At 59.2% G+C, this 22,755-nt stretch overlaps 7 protein-coding genes across 7 annotated transcripts; all 7 read left to right on the plus strand.

Annotated features, from left to right (window-relative positions):
* Positions 1-2,376: 2,376 nt before the first annotated feature.
* Positions 2,377-2,844, plus strand: JKF63_07714 (uncharacterized protein; the record flags this gene model as incomplete). The annotated part of the gene is made up of 1 exon (XM_067903645.1): positions 2,377-2,844. The coding sequence occupies one exon, from the start codon at positions 2,377-2,379 to the stop codon at positions 2,842-2,844; it is 468 nt and encodes a 155-aa protein (XP_067759845.1).
* Positions 2,845-3,443: 599 nt separating this feature from the next.
* On the plus strand, positions 3,444-3,695 carry JKF63_07715 (uncharacterized protein; the record flags this gene model as incomplete). Its single annotated transcript, XM_067903646.1, has 1 exon — positions 3,444-3,695. The coding sequence occupies one exon, from the start codon at positions 3,444-3,446 to the stop codon at positions 3,693-3,695; it is 252 nt and encodes an 83-aa protein (XP_067759846.1).
* A 1,122-nt stretch (positions 3,696-4,817) lies between these two features.
* JKF63_07716 (uncharacterized protein) lies at positions 4,818-5,882 on the plus strand (the record flags this gene model as incomplete). The annotated part of the gene is made up of 1 exon (XM_067903647.1): positions 4,818-5,882. The coding sequence occupies one exon, from the start codon at positions 4,818-4,820 to the stop codon at positions 5,880-5,882; it is 1,065 nt and encodes a 354-aa protein (XP_067759847.1).
* A 782-nt stretch (positions 5,883-6,664) lies between these two features.
* JKF63_07717 (uncharacterized protein) lies at positions 6,665-9,601 on the plus strand (the record flags this gene model as incomplete). Its single annotated transcript, XM_067903648.1, has 1 exon — positions 6,665-9,601. The coding sequence occupies one exon, from the start codon at positions 6,665-6,667 to the stop codon at positions 9,599-9,601; it is 2,937 nt and encodes a 978-aa protein (XP_067759848.1).
* Positions 9,602-14,059: 4,458 nt separating this feature from the next.
* Positions 14,060-17,134, plus strand: JKF63_07718 (uncharacterized protein; the record flags this gene model as incomplete). The annotated part of the gene is made up of 1 exon (XM_067903649.1): positions 14,060-17,134. One exon carries the CDS (start codon positions 14,060-14,062, stop codon positions 17,132-17,134), a length of 3,075 nt encoding a protein of 1,024 aa, XP_067759849.1.
* Positions 17,135-17,939: 805 nt separating this feature from the next.
* On the plus strand, positions 17,940-20,006 carry JKF63_07719 (uncharacterized protein; the record flags this gene model as incomplete). Its single annotated transcript, XM_067903650.1, has 1 exon — positions 17,940-20,006. One exon carries the CDS (start codon positions 17,940-17,942, stop codon positions 20,004-20,006), a length of 2,067 nt encoding a protein of 688 aa, XP_067759850.1.
* An 833-nt stretch (positions 20,007-20,839) lies between these two features.
* JKF63_07720 (uncharacterized protein) lies at positions 20,840-21,850 on the plus strand (the record flags this gene model as incomplete). The annotated part of the gene is made up of 1 exon (XM_067903651.1): positions 20,840-21,850. One exon carries the CDS (start codon positions 20,840-20,842, stop codon positions 21,848-21,850), a length of 1,011 nt encoding a protein of 336 aa, XP_067759851.1.
* Positions 21,851-22,755: the final 905 nt, after the last annotated feature.

Raw genomic sequence — 22,755 nt, forward strand, 5'->3', positions numbered from 1 at the left:
CAAGCGGCATTCATCTCAGACTGTGCACGATACAGCCGGGAAGAATATTCTTTTCTTTCACCTTTCGTTGTCTCTATTATTGGCGCCTGCATTTTATTTTTTTGTTGTTGTTGGTGAGGAGATGATGCACGCGTAACGGTCTCTCTGCTCTGGTCGGCGCAACTAAACAACAACCCTCCCCCCCCTCCCCCCCTCTCTCAACTTCCTCCTCCCCGCAAAAAAAAAACGAAAAAATAAAATGAACGCTAAAAAACGCTTGTCACGATGGCAGCTCGTCAAATGAGTGACGCGGGCGCCTCGATGCCCATTTATGATGATACCTGCACGCTGACCTACGTATTCCCTCTCCGCACCACCACCACCATCACTGTACAGATGAACACACACACACACGGAGAGAGAGACAGGCGCTACTCTCGTTGCCATTGTATAACTGTTCAGCATCGCTTGTGGGCTCAAATATTGCTGACGTGCCTCTCTTTCTACATGTTTAGGGGATGACGTAGTTGTCGTCTTGATTTTTTTTGTCGTGTGTGCGTGTTTGCCTGCAGCTTTTTTTTTTTGGTCGGTGTTGTTGTTTTTTTTGTTTGTTTTTACGCGTTCATGGGGGAGCCCCCGAATCCTCTAAGGAGGGGAGACGAGAGCCAGAGGAGGAGAGGAGCGCCTCCCCCCCCCCCCTCCCTGCGCATGTGTTTCTTTTTTCACATAAAACGCTCATTTTTATACCCCAGTGTTAATTGTGCAGTTCTCTACACATTTTCAAAGTGACGCCATTCCTTGGCCATCTCTTTCTGTTTCTCTCTCGAACATGTCGCCCCCCCCCCCCCTTTGGCATGTGCCATCACCACCACCGCCCCCCCCCACAACAAAAAAAATAGTTATATTAAAGCGCCCATAAAAAAAAGGATTTGCGAGGAATGCCAGCGTGCCTCCTGCGCGTGTACGCCCTGACTTTCCTCCCATACTCCCGTTTTTTGCTTCTCGTATGTGCGCTTGTGTTTCTCTTTTTTTCCCCCACTTTTTTTTTCGCCAACGGATATCGCTGTGCTCTTTTTTTTTTCTGGCATTACTGCTCACACAACTACTCTGCGCGTTATTCACCGCCCGCCGTCTGGATGGAGTGACAGCGCCGCGGTACCCCAGCCGCTCTCTCCTCTTCCCCTTCTCCCCTTCCCCCTCTTTTCACTGCCAGCGTATAGTGGCGCTTGGGGCGGGGGGAGGGGAAGAGGAGAGGAGAGAGCGGCTGGGAGGGGAGTTGTGGGGGTGTGGACATGACACACACACAATGAAAGTTTCTATCGTGTTACATGTCTCTCTCTGCACGTGGGCGCACAGCCTCTATTTGCCATCCCCCCCTCCCCTGTAGCGTTTGCGCATGTCCAGAGAGCCCCACTCCCTTTTCTTGATGTTTTTTTTTCTCCGTCTCTCGGTGTGTGTGTGTGTGTCCCCTCTTTTTTTTTCTGTCGTGTGTGGGTGTGCTTGTGTGACATTTTTTTTGGAGGGGGGAGAGGGGAGGGGAAGTGAGAGTAAGGGGGGAGGGGATGGTGGGGGTGTACGTATGTCGGCGCACCCGCCTCTGTATCCACCCTTCCTTCCACCCCCCACCCACACACACACAAAAAAACTCTTCTGTTTTCCTCCCCCCCTTTTTCGCCTGATCCCCTTCCGTTTTATAGTGAACTATGTATCAAACACAGCAGAACGAGCCACGAACGGATACACGGTGCTCCCCCCCCCCGCCAAGGATGGTCAACAAAAGAGCGTCTTCTCCTTGCAGTTACGGGTGCTGGTTGTGGTGAAGGTGTCGAGAGCTCTACGAGTGAAGCCCCTCGACCTCTATAGAGCCCCTCTTACTGCGCACCAATCGATTATATGTTTTTCCCTCTCAACTCAGTGTAAAGCCTCGCTGGCACTGCGATTCGCAAATGTCATAGAGGGGGTCCCCCTCCCGCCTCCTCCCCATTCTTCTCTGTGTGTGTGTGTGTGTATACTTACATTTTCAGATATCACCACGCGACCCCCCGCGGAGTGATATCTTTCTCCACCCTTCCCTCCTGGCATAACGGCGGCTCCCATCGATGCATGCAACCTCCTCCTCTGCACACACCCTCCCTCCCCCTTTTTCACTCACTCCTGCTTCTGTGAGCCCGGTGCATATGTGTGTCTTGGCTTTATTGCGTGGGGCATCCCCCGTCGCCCACACTCCCTCACACAGCACACACACACACACACACACACGTGCAAACGTAGCGGCAGCACAACTCGCTGCTTTCTTCACTCTCTCGCCAACTAAACCCCTTCTTGTTCTTCGCAGGAATCCTCTCTGCTGGAGAGAGAGGGGGGTGGAGGGGGAGTGGAAAAAGAGAGAGGTACTCCATGCTGCGCCGCACCGTACGACGTGCCATGGGCAACAGCCACTTCAGTGGTGGCAAGGAGCGCGACCGCATCGAGCAGGAGCGTCGCCGCCGCCTAGTATACGACGCCGCGGGCAACCTTCAGCTTGGCGGCCTCCTACTCGTGATGTACGATGACTTCAAGAAGCCCGCCGCTATCGGTCTTGGCGTGGTGGCGCTCTGCTACAGCTACGTTCGACTGCTCGTGTACCTGTCGCGAGAGGAGGAAGCAGAGGGCTTGCGGCTGGACGCGCAGAGCGAAGCAATGGCCCGGCAGACGGGTAAGTTGAAGGCGGATCGGTACCTCATCAAACCGAACCGGCAAATCGATGACCCGGACTTCCTCAACATCCCCGCCTTTGGCGGTAAAGGTGTGGGCACCAGTAAACTCTTGAGGGATGATAGCCTCAGCAGCGGGGATCTGCATAGCGAACGAAACCGCAGCTCATAACACACACACACACACACACACGCGAAAAAAAAAGAAGGAAACGAAGAGCAAGCTGGAAGAGGCAGTGTGAGAGAGCCTCGGCGCTGCTATGCGCGAAAGCAATCTACAGGGGAGGGCGGGGGGCGGCGGCCAGCCGCGCCAACACGTCTCCTCTAGACACACACACACACACAGCCACTTCCCCCACCCCCCAAAAAAAAAAATTCAGTTACACCCGCATCGCCTAGTCTCTCAGACTGTCTTTCTCTGTGTGTGCGCTGAACGTGGCAGGGGGGGGGGGGCAGAGCCCACTCTCAAACTCCTCCCACCCATTACTGCATCCCCTGGAGATGAGCACACGTTCACTACAACGCATCCATTCCTTGACTCTCTCACCCTGGATCGTTCCGCCTTCCTCTTCCCCCTTTTCTTCTCCCGGCTGTGCGTTTCCCACACACACGCACACACCGGTGATGCACATACTCTGTCTTGCATCCGTGACTCTCCACACACACACACACACACACACACACCACGCTCTCAGAACGCCTCGTTCTTTTCCCTCCTGAGCCCCTTTCTGTGTGCCCCCCCCCCTCCCCCCCCACCGCAAACACAACATCATGCCGCGTGAGATCAAAACCCTGAAGGAGTTCCTCGCTATCTGCTCCCGCAAGGATGCGCGGTGCGTGAAGGTGAAGCGCAACCCGAGCGCCACCAAGTTCAAGGTCCGCTGCAGCCGCTACCTCTACACGTTGGTTGTGAACGACAAGAAGAAAGCCGACAAGATCGAGCGCTCCATTCATCCGTCTGTGAAGAAGATCGCGGTGACTGCCCGCTCCCACGCCAAGACGAACGCTGGCGCCAAGCAGTAACATTGCCTGCACCAGGAAGGACACACTCCAAGCAGGTCGTCATGCGACTCCATGCGCCCCCCCCCCTAAACACCACCACCACCATGCGCAGACATGAACATACAGACATGGGGACGAGAGGCGGAAGGGGGGGGGACTGCTTTTGGCACCTGTCGCCCAAGGCAGTGCCAGTCCGCTGCCCCCCTTCTTCCTTTTTCTCTCCCCTCCTACTCGTGAAGTCTGTGTACATGGGGTGACCGGTGCCACGAAAAGGGAGAAGCGGCGATCGAAGAATCGCGACGAGGAGACAGACGTGGTCGGTCTGGCTGCTTCCATGGCGCACCAAAGGGGTGGGGTGCTGGACTGTGGGGGGTTGTAACGACTAGCCACCACCCTCCTCCGTTTTCCCTCCTCGTCGTTGTGCTTCGTATGGTTGTTGACGCCTTTTTTTGCGTTCAATTATTATTGTTGTTTTCCTTTTGTTTTTTCACTCATTTTGAAGATAGTAATGTGCGCTACCTTGCGCGTGCGTGTGTGTATGTGTGCTACACATACAGACAGACACACCAAACACAAGAGTGGTACGACTGTCATACCTCCATCCGCTGAGCTTCTTCCCTGAAAGGGGGGAGGGGGAGTGGAGCGGAGTGTGCGTCGTGCCTCCTTCAAGCAAGCCACTCGTGTGAACATGTCCTTCCTCTTTCTTTTATACGTAAGGAGAAGCCCAAGAGTGGACGATCATGACTGATGTCCAGATGTTTCTGCTACTCGATTGGCTGCCTGCCTCTTCGTTGTGACAAGCGGCCGGTGGAGAGGAGAGGGGGGAAGGCAGAATGATCAAGAAGAAATCGGAACCACCGTGTACCACGCCTCCATGTGACATCGCTTCAATCATCTCTCTAATTCTCTATCCCCGCTTCCCTGGTCATCACTGTGCCACCATCCGTCGCAGTTGCAACAACGTTGCGCCACATCCCCCCTGCCTTCCCCCCCCCCTCCCGTTTCTCTCTCCTCTCTCTTGCGTGGTCATCTTTCTGTGCCGACAAGAATATCTCCAGTGAGTGTGTTGGACCACCTCTTCCCATCGCTGTTCTTCTTATGAGATCATCCGAGCTCCCAGGAGGGCCTCGTCTTAGCGTTTACATGCTGTGCACTCCTCTGCCGAGACGCGCACACTCGCGCAAGGGCAACGCGGGGTCTGTGGTGCGCGTTTTCTTTGATGATAAACGTCGCAGTCCGGTGACACTGCTCCGCCGGCTGTCACGGGCTGGAAGTGTTATCACCGCTCAGCCAGGCAGCGCTTGCGTGTCGGCGGAGACGAGCCAACGATGCCGCTGCGCTGTGACGAACGGCAGTAGAGAGGCAACGAGAGGCGTGACGCCTCCGTCCGCGCTGTTCACAACCTCGCCGCCTCCTTCAGCGGAGGATCTCTTTTCGAATTGCTTCGGCCCGAAGGCCTTGTGGCTCTGCCAAGGCGCCACCACCACCACCGTTGATGCGCTCTTTCACCAACGGTTCCCTACGCTGGCGGCACAGACGAGGGCAGAGACGCGGCATGGCGCGACGGCACAGTGTGGTGCTGCAAAGGTCCCGGCCACCCCGTGGAGTGGTGTGTGGTCGTGTCCCACACTTCGGGCCCTCCAACCCGCGTCCAGGACCCATGCAATCGAGGCGAGTAGCAGCCCGGTTTCTTCGAGCCATCGTCATGATGTGCTGGCGCCGCCACCGCCGCCGCCGTCGTCCTCGGCCTCGTCCTCGCAATTTGCCCCGCCGTACCCTCCAGTCTCCAACGAAGCCTCGCAGTTTGGGTGCTCTGAACACCAGCCGCCACCGCCTGCGGTGCTGCGCTACTTGCAGAGCTACCGGCTGTGGGCATCCCTGCAGCCGTACATCCAACAGGAGCAGCAGGCAGTACTGCACCTGTCTGCGCGGGCGCATGCAGCTAAGCTGTCGCACAAGGAGGCCCTGCACCAGCGTCTGCTCAGCACCATGTACTGGACCATGTTCATTGTGTGTCCGCTGCTTGGTCTCTTGTTCCTGTGGCTAATTCGTGACTCGGCTGCGTACAGGGCGGAACTGGAGATGTTGCCTTATGTGAAGTACGACGAGGCACTGCGTGACTTCGCTGAGGCGGAGGGCCACCAACGCCGGCATAGCCCTGCTAAGGGCAACAGTGGCACAGTAAAGAGAAACACGCGCATCGACTGAGCTGCGTTTCAAGTAGAAAATTGTCGATGTCCTCTCGGCCCCCCCCCCCCCCCAAAAAAAAAAAAAGCTTCACCACACGGATAAACCTCCGAGAGGCTATATGTGCGAGTATGTGTCTTCGCCGCTGCCCCTCTCTGTGCCTGTATATTTGAGTGACTTGTTGCGTATCTACACAGGAATCATAACAGTTGGAACGGCACAAGAAGTGGTAGGCGGAGGAATGCGGAAGGGTCAAGGGGGGGGGGGGGACATGGACCTCCCCTCCCCTCGCCTCGCCAATGACCTCTTCTCCCAACCCCCAACCCCCCCCTACGCGTACGAGTCTGTGCACTTGTGTCTCTGCGCCGAGCGTGATCAACACAGCCACCCCAACCCGCCGTACTTCAGTGTGCACACAGACCTGCCTGGAGGAGGGGGACATCAACGACAGGGGGTTATAGAACGATCTGCTTTTGGTCGAGACCACTGTGATCGCTTCTGCGCCTCCCACTTTCTCGTATGGCCAAAAAAAGCGTCGATTTTTTTTTACTGTTCTCCAACGACATCCGCACGTGTTTTTCGTCTCTTTGTTTTTTCTTCTCTCACCACGTGTGTGTGTGTGTGTCAGACAGACAGGGACAGAGACAGAGAGTCTGTGTAGCTCCGTACGCATCACCCAGCGCACAGCGTAGGTGGAAGAATCTCCCGTCTCTCAGTCGGCTCACTCCGTCTATCGTACATACACATATTACTTCTTTTTTTTTTTGGAGGAGGGGGAGGGGGTAAGGACACAGGTGAGGCGCATGGACATATCGACTCACATTGGCGGCATGGTGCCGCAGAATCGCTGGCAGCCGCACCAGAAAGTCAAAGTGTGCCAGTACCAAGACTGCGGCGCCTCCTTCACTTTCTTCTCCAGCAAGTACAACTGCCACCGCTGCGGGATAGTACTGTGTAGCACGTGCGCCTCCACCACGATTGTGATCCCTCGACACTACAACAACGAGGCCGTTCCTGTGTGCCGGCGCTGTTACCGCGTTATCGAGCACTACAAAGCGCACGGCCCATCGACGCCAGGCTTCGTTCTTCACTCCGCCACCGTCAGCAGCACGCCGGCACGCACCTCAGCGACGCCTCTCGCATTCGCAACTCCAGCGCCTCCACCCCGCGATATCACGCATCACGGCGCTACTACTGAGCCTTCTCACACCAACATCCCCGAACAAAACAACCTCGCCTCACTCAGCAGCACCCGTGTCACCGGCACCGACATTCATGGACTTCAGGAAGTCATTCGAACACTACAAACGGCCCTCCTTCAAGAGCAGTCAAAGTACATCGCCGCCGCCAGCGCCAACGACATTCAGCTCGACAGCATGAGAGACGAGAACGTCGCCCTCAAAACTGCACTGACCCTGCTTCAACAACAGCTCCTAGAGACTGACAAGCCCACTCCGCAACTAGCTTCGTCTGCGACAGAGCTCCAGCAACGGCTGGACCTCGCCACGCGGCAGCGTACCGACCTGGAGACGCAGGTGGCGCAACTAGAGGCGGACCGCGACGAGGCACGCGGGCAGCAGACCGCCAGCACCGCCGATTTGCAGCAACGGCTGGACCTCGCCACGCGGCAGCGCACCGACCTGGAGACGCAGGTGGCACAGCTAGAGGCGGACCGCGACGAGGCGCGCGGGCAGCAGACCGCCAGCATCGCCGATTTGCAGCAACGGCTGGACCTCGCCACGCGGCAGCGTACCGACCTGGAGGCGCAGGTGGCACAGCTAGAGGCGGACCGCGACGAGGCGCGCGGGCAGCAGGTCGCCAGCACCGCCGATCTGCAGCAACGGCTGGACCTCGCCACGCGGCAGCGTACCGACCTGGAGACGCAGGTGGCACAGCTAGAGGCGGACCGCGACGAGGCACGCGGGCAGCAGACCGCCAGCACCGCCGATTTGCAGCAACGGCTGGACCTCGCCACGCGGCAGCGTACCGACCTGGAGGCGCAGGTGGCACAACTGGAGGCGGACCGCGACGAGGCGCGCGGGCAGCAGGTCGCCAGCACCGCCGATCTGCAGCAACGGCTGGACCTTGCCACGCGGCAGCGTACCGACCTGGAGGCGCAGGTGGCACAGCTGGAGGCGGACCGCGACGAGGCGCGCGGGCAGCAGACCGCCAGCACCGCCGATTTGCAGCAACGGCTGGACCTCGCCACGCGGCAGCGCACCGACCTGGAGGCGCAGGTGGCACAGCTGGAGGCGGACCGCGACGAGGCGCGCGGGCAGCAGGTCGCCAGCACCGCCGATTTGCAGCAACGGCTGGACCTTGCCACGCGGCAGCGTACCGACCTGGAGGCGCAGGTGGCACAGCTGGAGGCGGACCGCGACGAGGCGCGCGGGCAGCAGGTCGCCAGCACCGCCGATTTGCAGCAACGGCTGGACCTTGCCACGCGGCAGCGTACCAACCTGGAGACGCAGGTGGCACAGCTAGAGGCGGACCGCGACGAGGCGCGCGGGCAGCAGGTCGCCAGCACCGCCGATTTGCAGCAACGGCTGGACCTTGCCACGCGGCAGCGTACCAACCTGGAAGCGCATGTCGCGAGTCTGACATCGGAGTTGCAGACTACAAAGGAGAAGCTTCACCAAGCCGTGAGTAAGGCCTTTGCGGCTATGACACGGCTCTCTATTATGATCGGTGACACGTCAGTAGAGGCGAGCTCTCTTGCGGCAACTTCATCGGTGACTGGAGTTGCTGCAGCAGTTGGTGAAAAGAATATTTATGGGCCGGTAGAAGAATCACCCGAGGAGGACGCAGCGCTTGTCGGTGAGGTTGGCGAGAGTCTTCGCAAGAGGGGAGAGGCTATGCGTCTGTCGGCCGAGATCGTCGAGCTGCGGGAGAGCACGCGGCCGCTCGAGATGGTGCTCGTTGAGAAGCTCGCCGAAGACCATCGCACGAGTCACGCGGAGGGGGTTGTATCAGAGTGTACACAGCTGCCCTGGAACGTTGCGCATGCGCGTCGCTTGGACAAGCGTGAAGCGCTGCTGAAGGAAAAAGAGAGGCTGCTGTTGGGCGCTGCGCGTGATCTTCAGGCTAAAGCACGCGCCCTCAAGGCGGTACATGCGCGCGCAGCGGAGAGCCCACCGGTGAAGATGCTGCGTGTGGCGGCTGACCGCGATGATGTCTCTAAACCGAGCACACCACTCCTAAAGCAGTGTTGTCCACGCACGCCATTGAGAGCACCGGCCTGTCAGCTGGAAAGCGGCGTGCTGCACCACAAACACACTGCAGGAGTGGCAGCGAGCAATGATCCCGCATCACCCCCTCCGAGGGAACCGCCACGGGGGCCACTGCTGCCCCGCGACGTGAGGATACGTAGCCGCAGTGAAGTAGAAACACAGGCAGCAGACGCGGAGGGAGGGACGCATGAGCGTCTGGTGGTTGCAACGGAGGCCTACCGAGACGTTCTGTACGAACACATTCTCGAGTCGAATGGGCTGCAAAGGGTGGACGCGCTGGTCCAGTACCTACCCCCTCAAATCCCTGGTTGTACGCCGAGAACGCCTCAGCTGCTTCCTAGCGATGTCGTTGCGAAGACACGGGCAATGCTACGAGCTCTGGAGAAGCGTATATTCTCCTACCGTGACGTCATGCGTGAAGTCGATCCAACTCTGCAGCAGCGAAGCCTGGAGGCATTGCGGCGACTCGAAGCGGCAGTGGGTGCTCTCTGCGGAGATGAAGAAGGGTGATGGCGCAGTGTACTACCATAGCCATGGGCAGCTGTCTTCCCTTCTTTCCTCCATGTGCTCGTGCGAGTCATCGACAGTCCACATGACGTCCTCCCACTCTCCTTCCCCACCCCCCCCCGCTCAGAGAACGAAACCAGTTGCGCCGCAATACGTACACCACCAGAGTGCCGGGATCGTTAGAGAGCGCCATGAGTGGCAGAGGTCAAGGACCACGTTAACAGGGGGAAGCTGCAGAATATTTGGAAGAAGAAAAGGGAATCGGCGCGGCGCGGCACTCAGTAAAGATGGGATGGGAAGGAAGGACGGGGGCAGAGCGAAGTGACTGCGCTGGGGAGGAGAGAAGCTCGCGCAACACGCGAGGCAGCGCAGAGAGTTCCGTGGATGCGGACTGGCGCGCGCTAGAGCAGTGAGTCTGTAGGCATGGTTGGTGCCCAGTGTATCACTTGTTCTGTGTGTGCACACACACACATCTCTTCGCTTTCTGCATCCATGCCTCTTCACATACGTAGGAAAAACAGGACATCTCCCCTACACACAACCCCTCTCCGCCCCACTTTTCCCCTTGCACCGGCGCCACCTGTTGAGCTGCAGTGTTCTGCCATGATGTTGTGTGCTGCTTTACCTTGTCGTCTTTGCGCTCTCTTTCGTTTTTTTTTGTTTGGTGGGGACATCCTTCCATCCTCTTTCTCTTTGCGCGCCTCTTGGGGGGGACTCCTCTGTCCCCTCCCTGTCGGTCTGAGTACTCAACGGAATGCAGGTGTGTGGTGGTGAGCATAGCTTTGTGGGCGCTGCCTCACTGCCCTCCCTTCATACTCACTTACACACATTCTCATCTTCTTTCATACGATCAGATATTCTACACAACCGCCATCATAGCGAGTAAGAGCACCACCCTACAGGCAATCCTCCAAGAGTGCATGTGCGTATAGTGGAGGGGGGGAGGATGGGGGGGGGGGCACTGGACATCTCTTGTATGTACACGGTTGCCAGTGGGCAGGGCGGCGGCGGCGGCGGCGGCGGTCCCGATGACCACGTCTCCGGTGCTGGTGCCTTCTCATCGCACTCACCCTCCATGGTGAATTTCTGCAGCGCACTGCAGCATATCGTGACAGAGCTTCAAGCGCAGCGAGAGAGGCATCGCTACCCTCTGCAGCGGATGGGGACTGACCGAGTCGCTCTCGATGGTGTCGCTTCCTCCCACGTTACTCTTCTCGCCCCACGCGCCTCCAACTCTTCGTCTGATCTCGATTTGGTGTACGCGAGACCGTCAGGCACAGCGGGGCGGCAGCGCGAGAAGCGACGACTACTGTTTCTTGCAAAGTGGGCCCAAAGAGTGGCAGATGCGTACGGGCCGGAGGAGTCGTCTGCTGCGCCGGTGACAGCGGCATGCGCGCCCGTGGTACGTCCCGCCTCACAAGGAGATCTCATCGGGGGGGGGGCGACGAAAATTTTGAAGGGCACCTCATCACCTCCTTGCGATGACGATCCGCAGCAATGCTATAAAGTTGCCGCCTCAGAGACCGATTCGGTCTTGCTGTCAGTGCGTGACGCGGAGCTCACGGTGGAGCGGCGGCTGAGTTCACCTGGCGGGTGCACAAATGTGCATGCGGCCGCGACAACACCCATCTCAGCGACAGCTGAGCCGTACCGGTCCTCTTCATTTGGTGCACGCCCAGCAGTTATCACAACCCATAGCGATGCACTGCAGTTCCAGGACGTGACCACGACTAGAGCTGCCGCAGCATCGCCCCTGTCGTGGCCCCCGTCTCCGATCATTCCGTGTGACGTCGTGTTACCTATGCCACCGTTCGACTTTTTTGAGTGGTGCTTTGCTCTCTCATTTGGGTGTCTACACGCACGACTGGCCTCCTCGTCCAACCGATTACATCTCTGCTGCCCAAATGGTCGTGGTGGTGGTTGTGGTGGTGGTGGTCAATCGACCACGTCTTTGGGGGGTGTCGTTGCAAATGCTGGCATGCGTGCATGCGCTGCTGGAGATGCAGCTCCTTAGACGAAGAGGAGGATGACGACGAGAGGTGTGGGGTTGCCAATGCAGACTGTGTGCCCCAAGAAAACCTCAGCTGTTCTGGAGGTGGCTGGAGAAAAGCATGGCACAACTCACAAGCCCCGCTGCAACCACCCGAGACCGAGCGTGACGGGCTTTTAACCGGTGGCGCCGCGTCGAACCGGCGCGACCACGCGCCAGCTACTCGCCAGAGCCACTTTCGCGTTCCCCTGATGGTGGGTGCGCCCGCTTCGTACCAGACCATATTTCCACTAGGCTCTAATCCCGCCGCATGTGACTACCGCCGCCGCGGCATCGTGGTCGGTGAGCGCGGCGTCGGTGGCCGTAGCTCCACTGTTGCTCCTTTCCTCTTCTGTGCGTACGAGGGTGTCACTACCTCTGCTTGCGCTGCTTCCTTGCCCCTCTCACAGGAATGGATCGCCGTGCAGCGATGTCGGTTACATCAACAGCGACAGCAAACGGCATCCACGGCGCCCTCATCCCGTCCGCCTGCCTGACGCGCGATGTAGAGCCTGAGGAACGGCAGAAGCATGACGCCTCGACGTTAAACTTGTCTTCATCCCTGGCGCGGTCTCAGCCGCGCTGGCGAAGTGGCGGTGTCACAGACGGCTCTGAGCCTTGTGCGTGCCACACTCTTGTGGGGACACCGGACCTCTTGCATGAGCAGTGGCTAGCGCGCCACCTTGCCCAGCCCACCACACCCACGACCAGCTCTCACAGCGCCACGGGGAGTTCCGTCGTTGGTGGGCTCGAGTATGCACCACCGCAGCAGCAACGGCAAACCGCGCCACAACTCTACTTGTGTGTCCTCCCTGCCCATGTGCTGCATCGATGGGACTTCAAACGCTTTCCCATCTCTGCTGCTGTCGCCGCCGCCCTGCAGAGACAATGTTGCGCCGGCAACGCCAGCAACCGAGAGAAGAACCGCTTCTCCTCAGGGGCGTCGTGGCCCGAGTTTTGTAGGCATCGCGCACCAACTGTGGTGGCGATGGGGGGGGAGCGTCAAGTAAAGTGAGTAGTGATGAAGGCCCGCAGGTGGTCTTCGGGGGAGAGGAGCAGGAAACACAGGGTCATCGAAGCGCTCCAGCGGGCCCTTCCCCGGCCGCGCAGCTTCCACTCCTCTACGATGTATCCGTCATCAACCCCTCCCTGTACATGTGCGTCCCGGAACTCGCCTCGTGCACGCTCAGGCTTGGTGGTGCTCGGGGTACAGGCGAGGAGGTCTAGGGGGGGGGGCTGCAGAGTGGAAACAGGATTGCCAGTCAAGCGAATGAAGGGGGGCAACAGTCGTTACTCTGCAACAGCAGCAGCAAGAATCCGCGCCTCCGCATACGGTAGGGCACTCCGTAGATCACCCTTCGCGTCTGGCAGCAAGACTCGAAAGTGCGATGAATAGCGCCGAGGCTCATCTGTCAGCCGACGACACCGCTTCCCTTCGTGCCTCTTCGTTGGCATCGCGGTCGAAGCGCGTTGCGACTCCGCAGAGAGCATCCTTCCCTGATCCGCTGAACCAGAACCACAACCAACTCCCTTGGTCGAGCCTCTGGGGCGCTCTTCATCTTATCAACACCTACCTCCAGTGGGGGGTGGAGGCAGTGACAGGGCCACCACCGATACGTGGGCGCTGCACTGCACACACCGCCGCTACCTTGTGGAGAGGGCGGAAGGCTGGTCTCTGCAAGACCTTTGCCGGCTGACAACACCGTCGTCCGAATCCCGGGATGGTGCGGCCACATCATCCCCGTCACCGCCACCACTGCTCGTGGAATTGCAGGACATGTTTGTCATTATGCAAGCGCACATCAACGACTGTTGTGACTGTGCAGCGCTGTGCCACGGACTATCGGAAAGGGCGCCTCCCGGGCCTCCAGCGTATCGCGATTGAGGTGAGTCGGCCGGTGGGATGACATGTAGCTACGCTTCCGTGTGTGTGTGTGTGTGTGTGTGTGTGTGTGTGTGTGTCACCGACATACAAGAAAAAAACGAAACAGAAAGAGAGAGAGACAGACATGCCTCTAGATTGCTTTTCACATTTGAGATGGCCACTCTGGGCCTCACACCACCACCCGACCGCCTTTTCCCCTCTTCGCTCCAGTACTCTCTCCTCTCCTCTCTCCTGCCCTCTCTACTGTCACATCCCCTCTTCTTCCTACCCAAACCCACACATGCACACTGCGGCGATCGCACTCGGGACATATACAAGCCATATCCCGCAAAAGCAGCGGAGCAGGCAGGTGCACAAAGCCAAGCACTATCAAGAGAGGAAGAAAAGAGAAGCGGCTGCCCAGTATCGTGTACGCTTTTCATGGCCTGTCCCTCCCTCCCTCCCTCCCTCCCTCCCTCCTTCCCTCCTGTCATCGTCGCTCCACACTCACACTACCCTAGACGCGCCACACTACAAGTCCCGTCTATACACCTCTGACACATACAAGATGCATGGCACAGCAAGCAACGAGAGTGGGGAGACGGTGCCACACGATAGCAGTAGGGCAGCGTCGTCGGTATCGACCACCCTAGGCGGTCCGTCTGCATCGCCGATGTCCACTAACGCTGACAACATACAAGGTGTCCTCTCCCCCACGGAGATGGAGGCCATCGAGACGCGCTTTGTGGAGGTGCTGCGTGCCCTCTCCGTTGAGCCGCAACTCGATCCGTTCCGCAACGAATATGAGAAACTCCACCGCCTTCTCCTTAGCAGCCACGCGGGCGAGCAGCGCCTCCTCCGACAAGTGCATGCGCTACGCAGTGAGCTTGAGACACACCAACAGCAGATCACGACCGCGATGCAGCTGTCGCAGGAGGATGAGGAGGCCATCAACACGCTTCGGCGCGAGATCGAGGCCGCTTGGGCGAAGGCGGACGTCGCACACGAGCAGGAGCAACGCAGTCGAGAGCTCCTGCACACACTACGACAGCAGGTCACTGAACTCGATGCTATGGTCGAGAAGACAGCGGGGCTGTCCTTGGGGCAGGAGGCGTACTTGCGTGATCTGCTCGCCGTGAAGAAAGAACGCGAGGAAGAGCTGCTGATGCTGCAGACATCGATGGCTCGGGCCGAGGCAGAGCACCTCCAGGTGAGCTCGAAGCTCGCAGCCGCCGAGCAGGCGCACAACGCGGCCCAACACGAGCTAGGGGTGCAGCGTGAGTCGTATCAGAATCTACTCGCCAATCTCGATTTAGAGCAACGGGAGCGCGCGGCAAAGGAGGCGAGCGTGCGACAGTACCGCGACACGACGGAGATGTGCGTGCGCCAGCTCGACGAGCGCGGCGTTGATGTGGAGCGAGCCCAGCGAGAAGAGAAGAAGACCACCAAGGATATGGAGAGCACAGCGCAAGAAATCCAATCCCTTTCCCGCCAACTCCAGGAGCGACAGGAGCGCTTTCAAGGCGAGGCTGCACGGCTAGCAGCTGCCGAGCGCGAGAACACCCTTCTCACGCACGAGCTGCCACAGCGGCAGGCTGCCCTGCGTGAACAGCAGGCCGAGCTCAAGCGTGTAGAAAAAAAACTGCGGGTGTTGGAAAAATCAGCTCGAGCACAGCAAGCGGAGCTCTCCGCGCTCATCGAGAAGCGCGCGGCGGCTGCCGCGGCGGTTCAGGCGCGCAGCAGCGCTGTCGAAGCCTCTCTGGCACAGCTGGCGATGGAAGAAAAGGAGCGGCGGACGCTGGAGGAGGCTGTTGCCAAGGCGATGCAGCGCAAGACGAACACGATACACAACATTACGGCCAAAGCCACGGCGAGCGCGTCCGTGGAGGTGCAGCACACCATGGAGGTGGGCAAGAGTCGGCGCCTTCACCAGAAATTGGAGGTGCTGCGGACTGAGAACGAGAAGATGCGCAAAGCCATTTATTACGCCGAGCAGACACATGAGAAGAACACAAGGGAGGCGCAGCAAGCACTTCTCAACTACCACCGTACACTCGATGACATCCGCGCCCGCCGCAGCGAGGTAAAGGCGGTGGAAGAGGGCATCGCGCTCCATCAAAAGAAACTGAAGGCACAGCAAGAACTGTTGAACACCCTGACAGCGGATCGCCACAAGACGGAGAAGATGCTACGTGAAACAGAGGCCGAGCTGCAACAACTGCGCGGCCGACACACGAGCAGGCAGGAGGAGCTGGAGTCAGTAAAGACTGAGCTGATCCAACAGGAAGCGGAGCTGTGCCAGCTGCACGGCCTCAGTCGTCAGCTAAACAAGGATGTCGCCAACACAGAGCAGCGCCTGCGGTTCCTGCGAGAGGATCGCCAACATGCCGAGAACCGCGTCGATGCACTACGCAGCGAAGCACAACAGCTCCGACAGGTGATCGCGCAGTTTGATCTAGAGGCTCAGCAGCAACGCGCACGGCGGACCGTGATGGCACACGAGCGCAACACCATTGCTGCGCAGTTGCTGCTCCGCTCCGAAGAGCTCTCTCTGGTCCGTGAGAAGATCCTCCTCACTGATGTAGCGCGGGTGTCGGGAGCCGCCAGGTACCAGCAAGCGATGCAAGAAGTGATTACGTCACGCGACTTGCTTGTGGAGAAGCGGCTGCGTTGCCGCATTGCCCTTGTTCGCCTCCGCTATCTCGACCGCCTCCGCGCCAAAGAGGTACAGCAAGAAAAGCTGCTCTCGCAATCCCGCTCGCGGGTTCGGGCTCTGGCAGAGGAGCTCGGCACCAAGCACAATGTCCACACCTGGCGGAGCATGGAAAGCAACGCACCGGACGTGCTGGATGCACTCGCCAAGGTACACCTTTTACAGGCGAAAGTACTGCATAAACACGAAGAGTTGCGGGCGAAGACAGATCTCGTCGAAAAAGAGGAGCGCGCTTATCAGCAGCTACGGCAGCGTCTCGCACGGATGCCAGGGCCAGAGGCCGCAGAGGAGTTGGCCCTCTGTGGTGAAAATATGCAGCAGCGCAATGCGCAGCTGGTGGACATGAGCGAATCGTTGGAAAAGGCGGAGGAGGAGGCGGATGCGCTCAACGTGCAGGTGGAGCAGCTTCATGAGAAGGTTCAAGACATGAGGCACCTCTACTATCGAGAGAAAACGAAGAACAGCGCCTTACGTGAAGAGGAGAAGCTCATTACGAAATCTTTGGAGGTGGTGAGTGGCGCCAGCGGCGCCCATCCTCCCAGGCGATCGGGCGCCAGCGCAGTGTCCTTGTCAAGCGCTAACGGGGGTGCAGCAGCAGCTGAGAGTGCATCGGCACCACCAGCACAACAGCACCGCACCAACGCCGGTGATGGGGCCACTGCGGCTGCTGCTGACGGGCCACACAAGTCCGCCTCAGCGCCACAGCGCCCCCACCCTCATGCAGGCCCCTCAACCACCACCCCTGGTAGCGGCAGTTACAGTGGCAACGTAGGCAACGCTCATGACCCGCCGCCACGTGACGCGCAGCGGCGTGCGCCCCGGACCGAGATAACGTTGACAGCAGGGCCACCACAGCCAAACTTTCCCTTACAGAAACCGCCACACAACCGACAGTTTGTCGGCGGCGGGTTCTCCATCACTCGACGGTAATGAGATCGACACCGCGCGCCGCGCCTCTTTCTGGTCAACACGTGTCCCCTTGATGCGCGCGCGTGTGTGTATGTGTGTATGTGTATGTGTATGGAGGGGAAAGGGGGCGGGGGGCCTGTTGTCTTCGGTTGCCTCGTCCTCTCTCGCTCTCCCCCCCCCTCCTTCCCTCCCTGTTGTTGTTTTGTCGCCGCTATGTTATGTACATTAGCACTCCCCCCCCCCAATATGTGTGTGTGTGTGTTTGTGTGTTTCCAAAATATGGACTACAACCGTCGTTGTTTGTGACATCCCCCTTCCCCTTTCCTTCCTCCTCCTCCTTCTCCTCCTACCCCCCCAAAAAACAACCACAACAACAACCGAAGACACTCGAAGAGGGTGGAGAAAGGGGGGGGGTAGAGATATGGGCGTCTGGGACTTGTGCAAAGAAGTGGGGAAAGGTGGAGGGCGAGCCCCACTCCACCACGGGTCTCCCCAACGCGTTATGCTGTGCGACTACTCCACCTCGCATGCCCCATTAAGTGGAATAAAACTGTCGTTCGCAGAGGAGGGGGGAGGAGGCTCGTTCATCCCCCCTCCCTCTCGTCCCCCCTTCCTTCTTCTCTTTTCATAGGGTATCACCTGGCGCTGCTACACACGCACACACACACACACCGCTACACGCGCACATTCAAGGCAAATCTCGACGAGCGAGACCTTGAAAGGGGGGTTGAAAAATATATTTAAAAAAAGAAAAAAAAGGGGGCATCGTTGATAGTGTCGACTTTGTCTCATATCACAATCTACCCCCCCCCCCCCCCACTGGCCTATGCGGATGGAGCAGTGGAGAAGGGCGACATCGCCCCACTGGTGCTCGCCTCATCGTCTTTGTGGTGACTATGCTGGTTGCGCTGTAGCAGCAGCTTTGAAGTTCCAACGCGTGTGGATTGCATCCACCTCGTCTCCCGCGCCTAGCACTGACGGAGGATGGACTCGCCGCACACCGAAGCTCAAGAGACCCCGTCGTGAGCGCTACACCACCGGGAACATGGCGAACCGCCTTGGCTGTGGCAGCGAGGACACCAAAGATGCAGCGCCTCCCCGGCATCATGCGGACGAGCACAGGGGCATCTTCCAGAGCCAGCACATCAAGCCCTTTCCCGTCCGCGCAGCCATTGACATCGGCACCGGCGGCGTTGCATCACTGTGTGTTGCGCGCGTGGACGCCACGGCTGGTGCAATCCAAAGGCTTATGTACCAGACGCAGCTGCCGCTACATCTTGAGGCACTCTCAACTTCGATGTCGAGCCCCGCTTCACCGCTGACATCGTCGTCGTCGTCGTCGTCCTTCACGCTGAGCGAACGCACAATGGAGGACATCACAAATAAGATGCGCGTCTTCCACGGCGCTATGCGGCGCAACTCTTTTGAGGGCCTCAGCGAGCGCGCCGCTGTGCTGTCGTGGCCGCTTTGTCTCGCGAGCAACGCCGAACAGCTCGCCGCACAGCTGACAAAAGAATTCAAGGTGGACGTTCGCGTGTTGGGAACGAGCTTCAACGTGGAGTGGCCGCCATCCGTGGCAAGTCGCATGGCCTTCCAGGTCACGGACACACCCGAGACGGCCGCTGTCAAGGGCAGCACCGTCAATGATGAGGACATCCGCAACAGTGATGTACGCGAAAGAGCCAAGCGTACGCTCAAATCACTCCTCTATGCAGCAAGCGCACCCACAACGGCCGCGGCTGGAAAGCGGAGGAGGGAGTCGACTGCACCACCGCCACCCTCGCTTGTGGCGAACGGTGTTGCGATGGACCCGCGCGCCCAGCTCGACACGCTCGCATTTCTGGCGCACGCCGCCGTAAGCCAGTGTGTCGCCCCGCAACGGCTCCTTGTGCTCCACGAAGATCCGCAGCGTGGTCTGCGCTTGCTGGGAATGGGAACGTCGCCTGCCGATGACATAGCCGATCTTCTTGACAACGCCACGACGCTGGAGGAACGGCAAAAGCTGTACGCTATCGCCCATGGATCGCAGCAGCCCCTGCTAGCGGCCGACGGATCATCAAGTGACAACCAAATGTTTTCGTTGGCTCACGTGCAAGGACACGCTCAGGTCTCCTCGTCGGCTGTTAGAACCCGAGCGGACCCCGTTGACGGTACCAGCAGCAATGCGGCAGTCGCGGCGGTGACGACGTCATCACGCATGCGCCTCGTCGAGCATCCTCTCCCGGTAGACGTCGCAAGTGCGCACCGTTACTGCGTTACACAGATCCAACGTCGTCCGCTGGAGTCGTATAGTCTGCACGGGAGCAGCCCAAACCCACTCCTCGCGGACGAGTTCGCAACGCTGCGAAGTCTTCTTGTGAGTATGATGCAGCCAACCCTGCCACCATGGGTGCAGCGCAAGGCACAGCTCGGGGGCGTTCTCTGCGGAACAAGCCACAACGGAGGTCTGTTAAACATTGCAGCTCGCGTGTCGCAGCAGACAAGTGTCTCCTTGGAACACCTCGAGGTGCATGCGCAGCACCACTTCTGTGGTCTTACTGACGTCTTGCTTGCGGACTCCTTCCCTAACCCACTCCTTGTACTGCCGAGTGCGGCACTGGCAGCGGCCGTGCTGCGGTCGCTCGAATCGCCGCGGATCACATACCTGCCCGAGGTCAGTGTGGCGGCCGCCCTTCTGGTGCAGCCATCGTTGTGGTTGCACGCCCGCTCATCCACGGTGCGGGCGAGGCTGGCACGGAACCCCTTTTACGTATCCTCGACGGCTGCCCAGCGCGGCCGCACCTTCGACCGACCACACCGCAAGGACAACCCTACCGCTGCCCCAGGTGCGACGTGGGCCAAAGACGGTAGCTGGAACCCCCTTTCTCCAAACGAAAGCATGCGAGGGACGTGATGTGCACTCGTCGCGGTGGTGAACGGCACACACACACACACACACACACGCATACACGGCAGGTAGGGTGGTCAACGCTGCCGCACCACTATTGTTTGCCCCCCCCCCCCCCCCCTTTTTTTTGCGTCACGGGCTCCCCTGTCCGCGCCTTTGACGGTGTTTCAATTCGCGTGTGTGTGCGCGGGGGGGGGGAGCGGGGGCGCGGCGGCGCGATGTCTCCTCCATCTTTTTTTTTCCTTGTTGGGATGGTGACTGCGCCTTTTGTGTCATCTCCTGCTCACACCGACATAACCCGTCTAAGCACCCTCGGGGCGCATGCGTGTGCGCACGGCAGTGTGTGTCTAGCCTCTCCCAGCACGTGAAGCAACGCTTACAAACTCCTCCACCCCCCCCCATCCCTCGCTCATGTAGACTTTTACGAAGGGCATCATCGCTCCACCGCCACCGCCGCGGTGTGTCACACAGACGCCCACGCATCAGTCATGGCGAACATATTTGATGGTCTAATCGTGTGTGCAGCCCTTTGCGCCTCTGAGCCCAAGCTTCATGCTCTCCTCCCTCTCTCCCTCCCTACTCATCCTCTTCCTCATCGACCCACCCTTCTCTGGACGAGCTCTCGGCGTGAAAAAAGCGAGAGGTGAAGCACACGTCGATACGCGTGCATCACCACTTCCCCTCTCTCACACACTGACACCATATCCTTTCCACATACCCAACTGCGGACTCGGTCATTTTCTGTCTCTGAAGCTCCACGCCATCGCCCCCCAATACCACCACCACCACCACCACCACCACCACCGCCGCCTCTCTCTCTCTCTCGTCTCCGGTGCACGATGTCAGTCGCATCGCCTGTACTGGCACTACTACTAGTAGGTGTCGTGGGTGCTCTCCTGTTACTCCTGCTGCAGTGGATCTCTCAACGCCACGCCAATGAACGAAGGCTTCGATCAGCGCAGAACGCGTCCGGCGCTTCGGCACATCGACCTGTCAATGACACCGCGGACGACGAGAACGGTGCTCCTGGTGGACGTCGCATGGGCGCTACGGAAGCCCTGCGTCGTCGCCGTCGGCACCTCCAGCACGATGCCGATCCCCGCCATGGTGACAATGGCGGGGATGCGCGCAACGATGACGGCGACGACACCGGCGACATTCCGGAGATGGACGAAAACGGAGTGAGATTGACGCGACTGCAGCGCAAGAAGCATTTGAAGGAACGCGAGCGTGAGGAACGTCGACGGGCGCAAGAGGCCGCCCTCGAGGCGGAACGACAGCGCGTCGGCGAGAACGAATTTCGTGACGCCGAGGCCTCCCTGCGTGAGGAAGAGCGCAAGGCAGCCGAGGAGGCGGCGCTGCAGCAGCTGCGTGAAGACAAGAAAAGGGCAGACGACGACGAGTACGCCAAGTGGGTCTCGCACATTGGCGTCGAAGAGCGCGGCGAGCTCGGCGATGAGAAACGAGAGCGACAGGCACGTGTGCAGTCCTTCTTGCTAGACCGTGCCGCGCAGGTGCAAGCACGTGCGCAGCGCTCCGTCGGTGAGACGGAGCACCGCGTATCTGCTGCTGGCACTTCAGGAAGTGACGTGCACGAGGAAGACTGTCTCAATCTGCTCGTTTTGCAGACGGCGGCGCGGGATTTGGGGGTATCGGTGAAGGAGCTCGTATGCACCATTGAGCATCTCTCGCAGACGAACCAGGTGCACGGTGTGTTCGATGACCGCGGCAAATATGTGTTCATCGCACCCGAACACTTTTTATTGCTGGCTGAGTTCATTCAACGGCGCGGCCGCGTCTCCCTGCAGGAGTTCACGCGTGAGTGCAACCGAATCGTGATGCAGTCTTAGTGGCACGTGTGACTCATGAGTGTGGATGTGGTAGAGGGGCTGTGTGGGATTGGGAGGAGGAGGAGGAGGAGGGGGAGGGGGCGCTCGACGCCGCTGGGCACGGGTGCCCTGTACAAGGGGTATTCGCTGCTGAGGAATGAAGAAGCTGACCCTTCTTCTTTATCCATTGCCCCTCCACGGTCCCTCCACGTTCCCGCCTCGCCTCCTCCTTTTATCACCACTGGTGGCGCTCTTCGCGGTACTGGTGCCTCTAACATGGGTTAATGGTGTTCCTTGTATACACAGCTGTGTGGTGTGCCTTTCAGCAAAAGGGGAGGGGGGAGGGGAGGGGTCGACGTGCGCTCCTCCCTCCTCCCTCCCCCCCCCCCCTCTGTCTCCCCCGGCGGGGGAGGGGGAGGGGGGCACGACGGTTTCTTTGGCACTTCCTTTTTTACACCCGTGTGTTGATGAACTCTTCTCCGCACACCCAACGACCCAAATGTACGGATATCATCGCGTCGCATCAAAAAAAGAGGTCATGGGCGCCTGGACTACCCCTGCCGCCCCCTCCCCCCCCGCGCTTCTCTGCACTCATGCATGTATGCATGTATGTATATTGAACCAAGTTCAGGCAACCTCTTTTCGATGCTCTCCTCACCCTTTGCCCCCTCCCCCCCACCACCACCACTGTCCTTCTCTCGTATGGCTGCCCTCTACATGGGTTGCGTGTGTACAACAATTGCGTACGTCGACACATAGCAGCTTACATACAGACGCACACACCACAGACTGCACACATACACACAAGAAGGCGTATCACAAGAGGAAAGAAAGTGTCAACGCTCACACTACCGAAAGAAATAACGAGGTGATCTCACTGCCGCCCCCCCCCCTCCACACACACACACACACACACACACAGACAC

This window comes from Porcisia hertigi, chromosome 3 (genome assembly GCF_017918235.1).
Source record: "Porcisia hertigi strain C119 chromosome 3, whole genome shotgun sequence".
NCBI lineage: Eukaryota > Euglenozoa > Kinetoplastea > Trypanosomatida > Trypanosomatidae > Porcisia > Porcisia hertigi.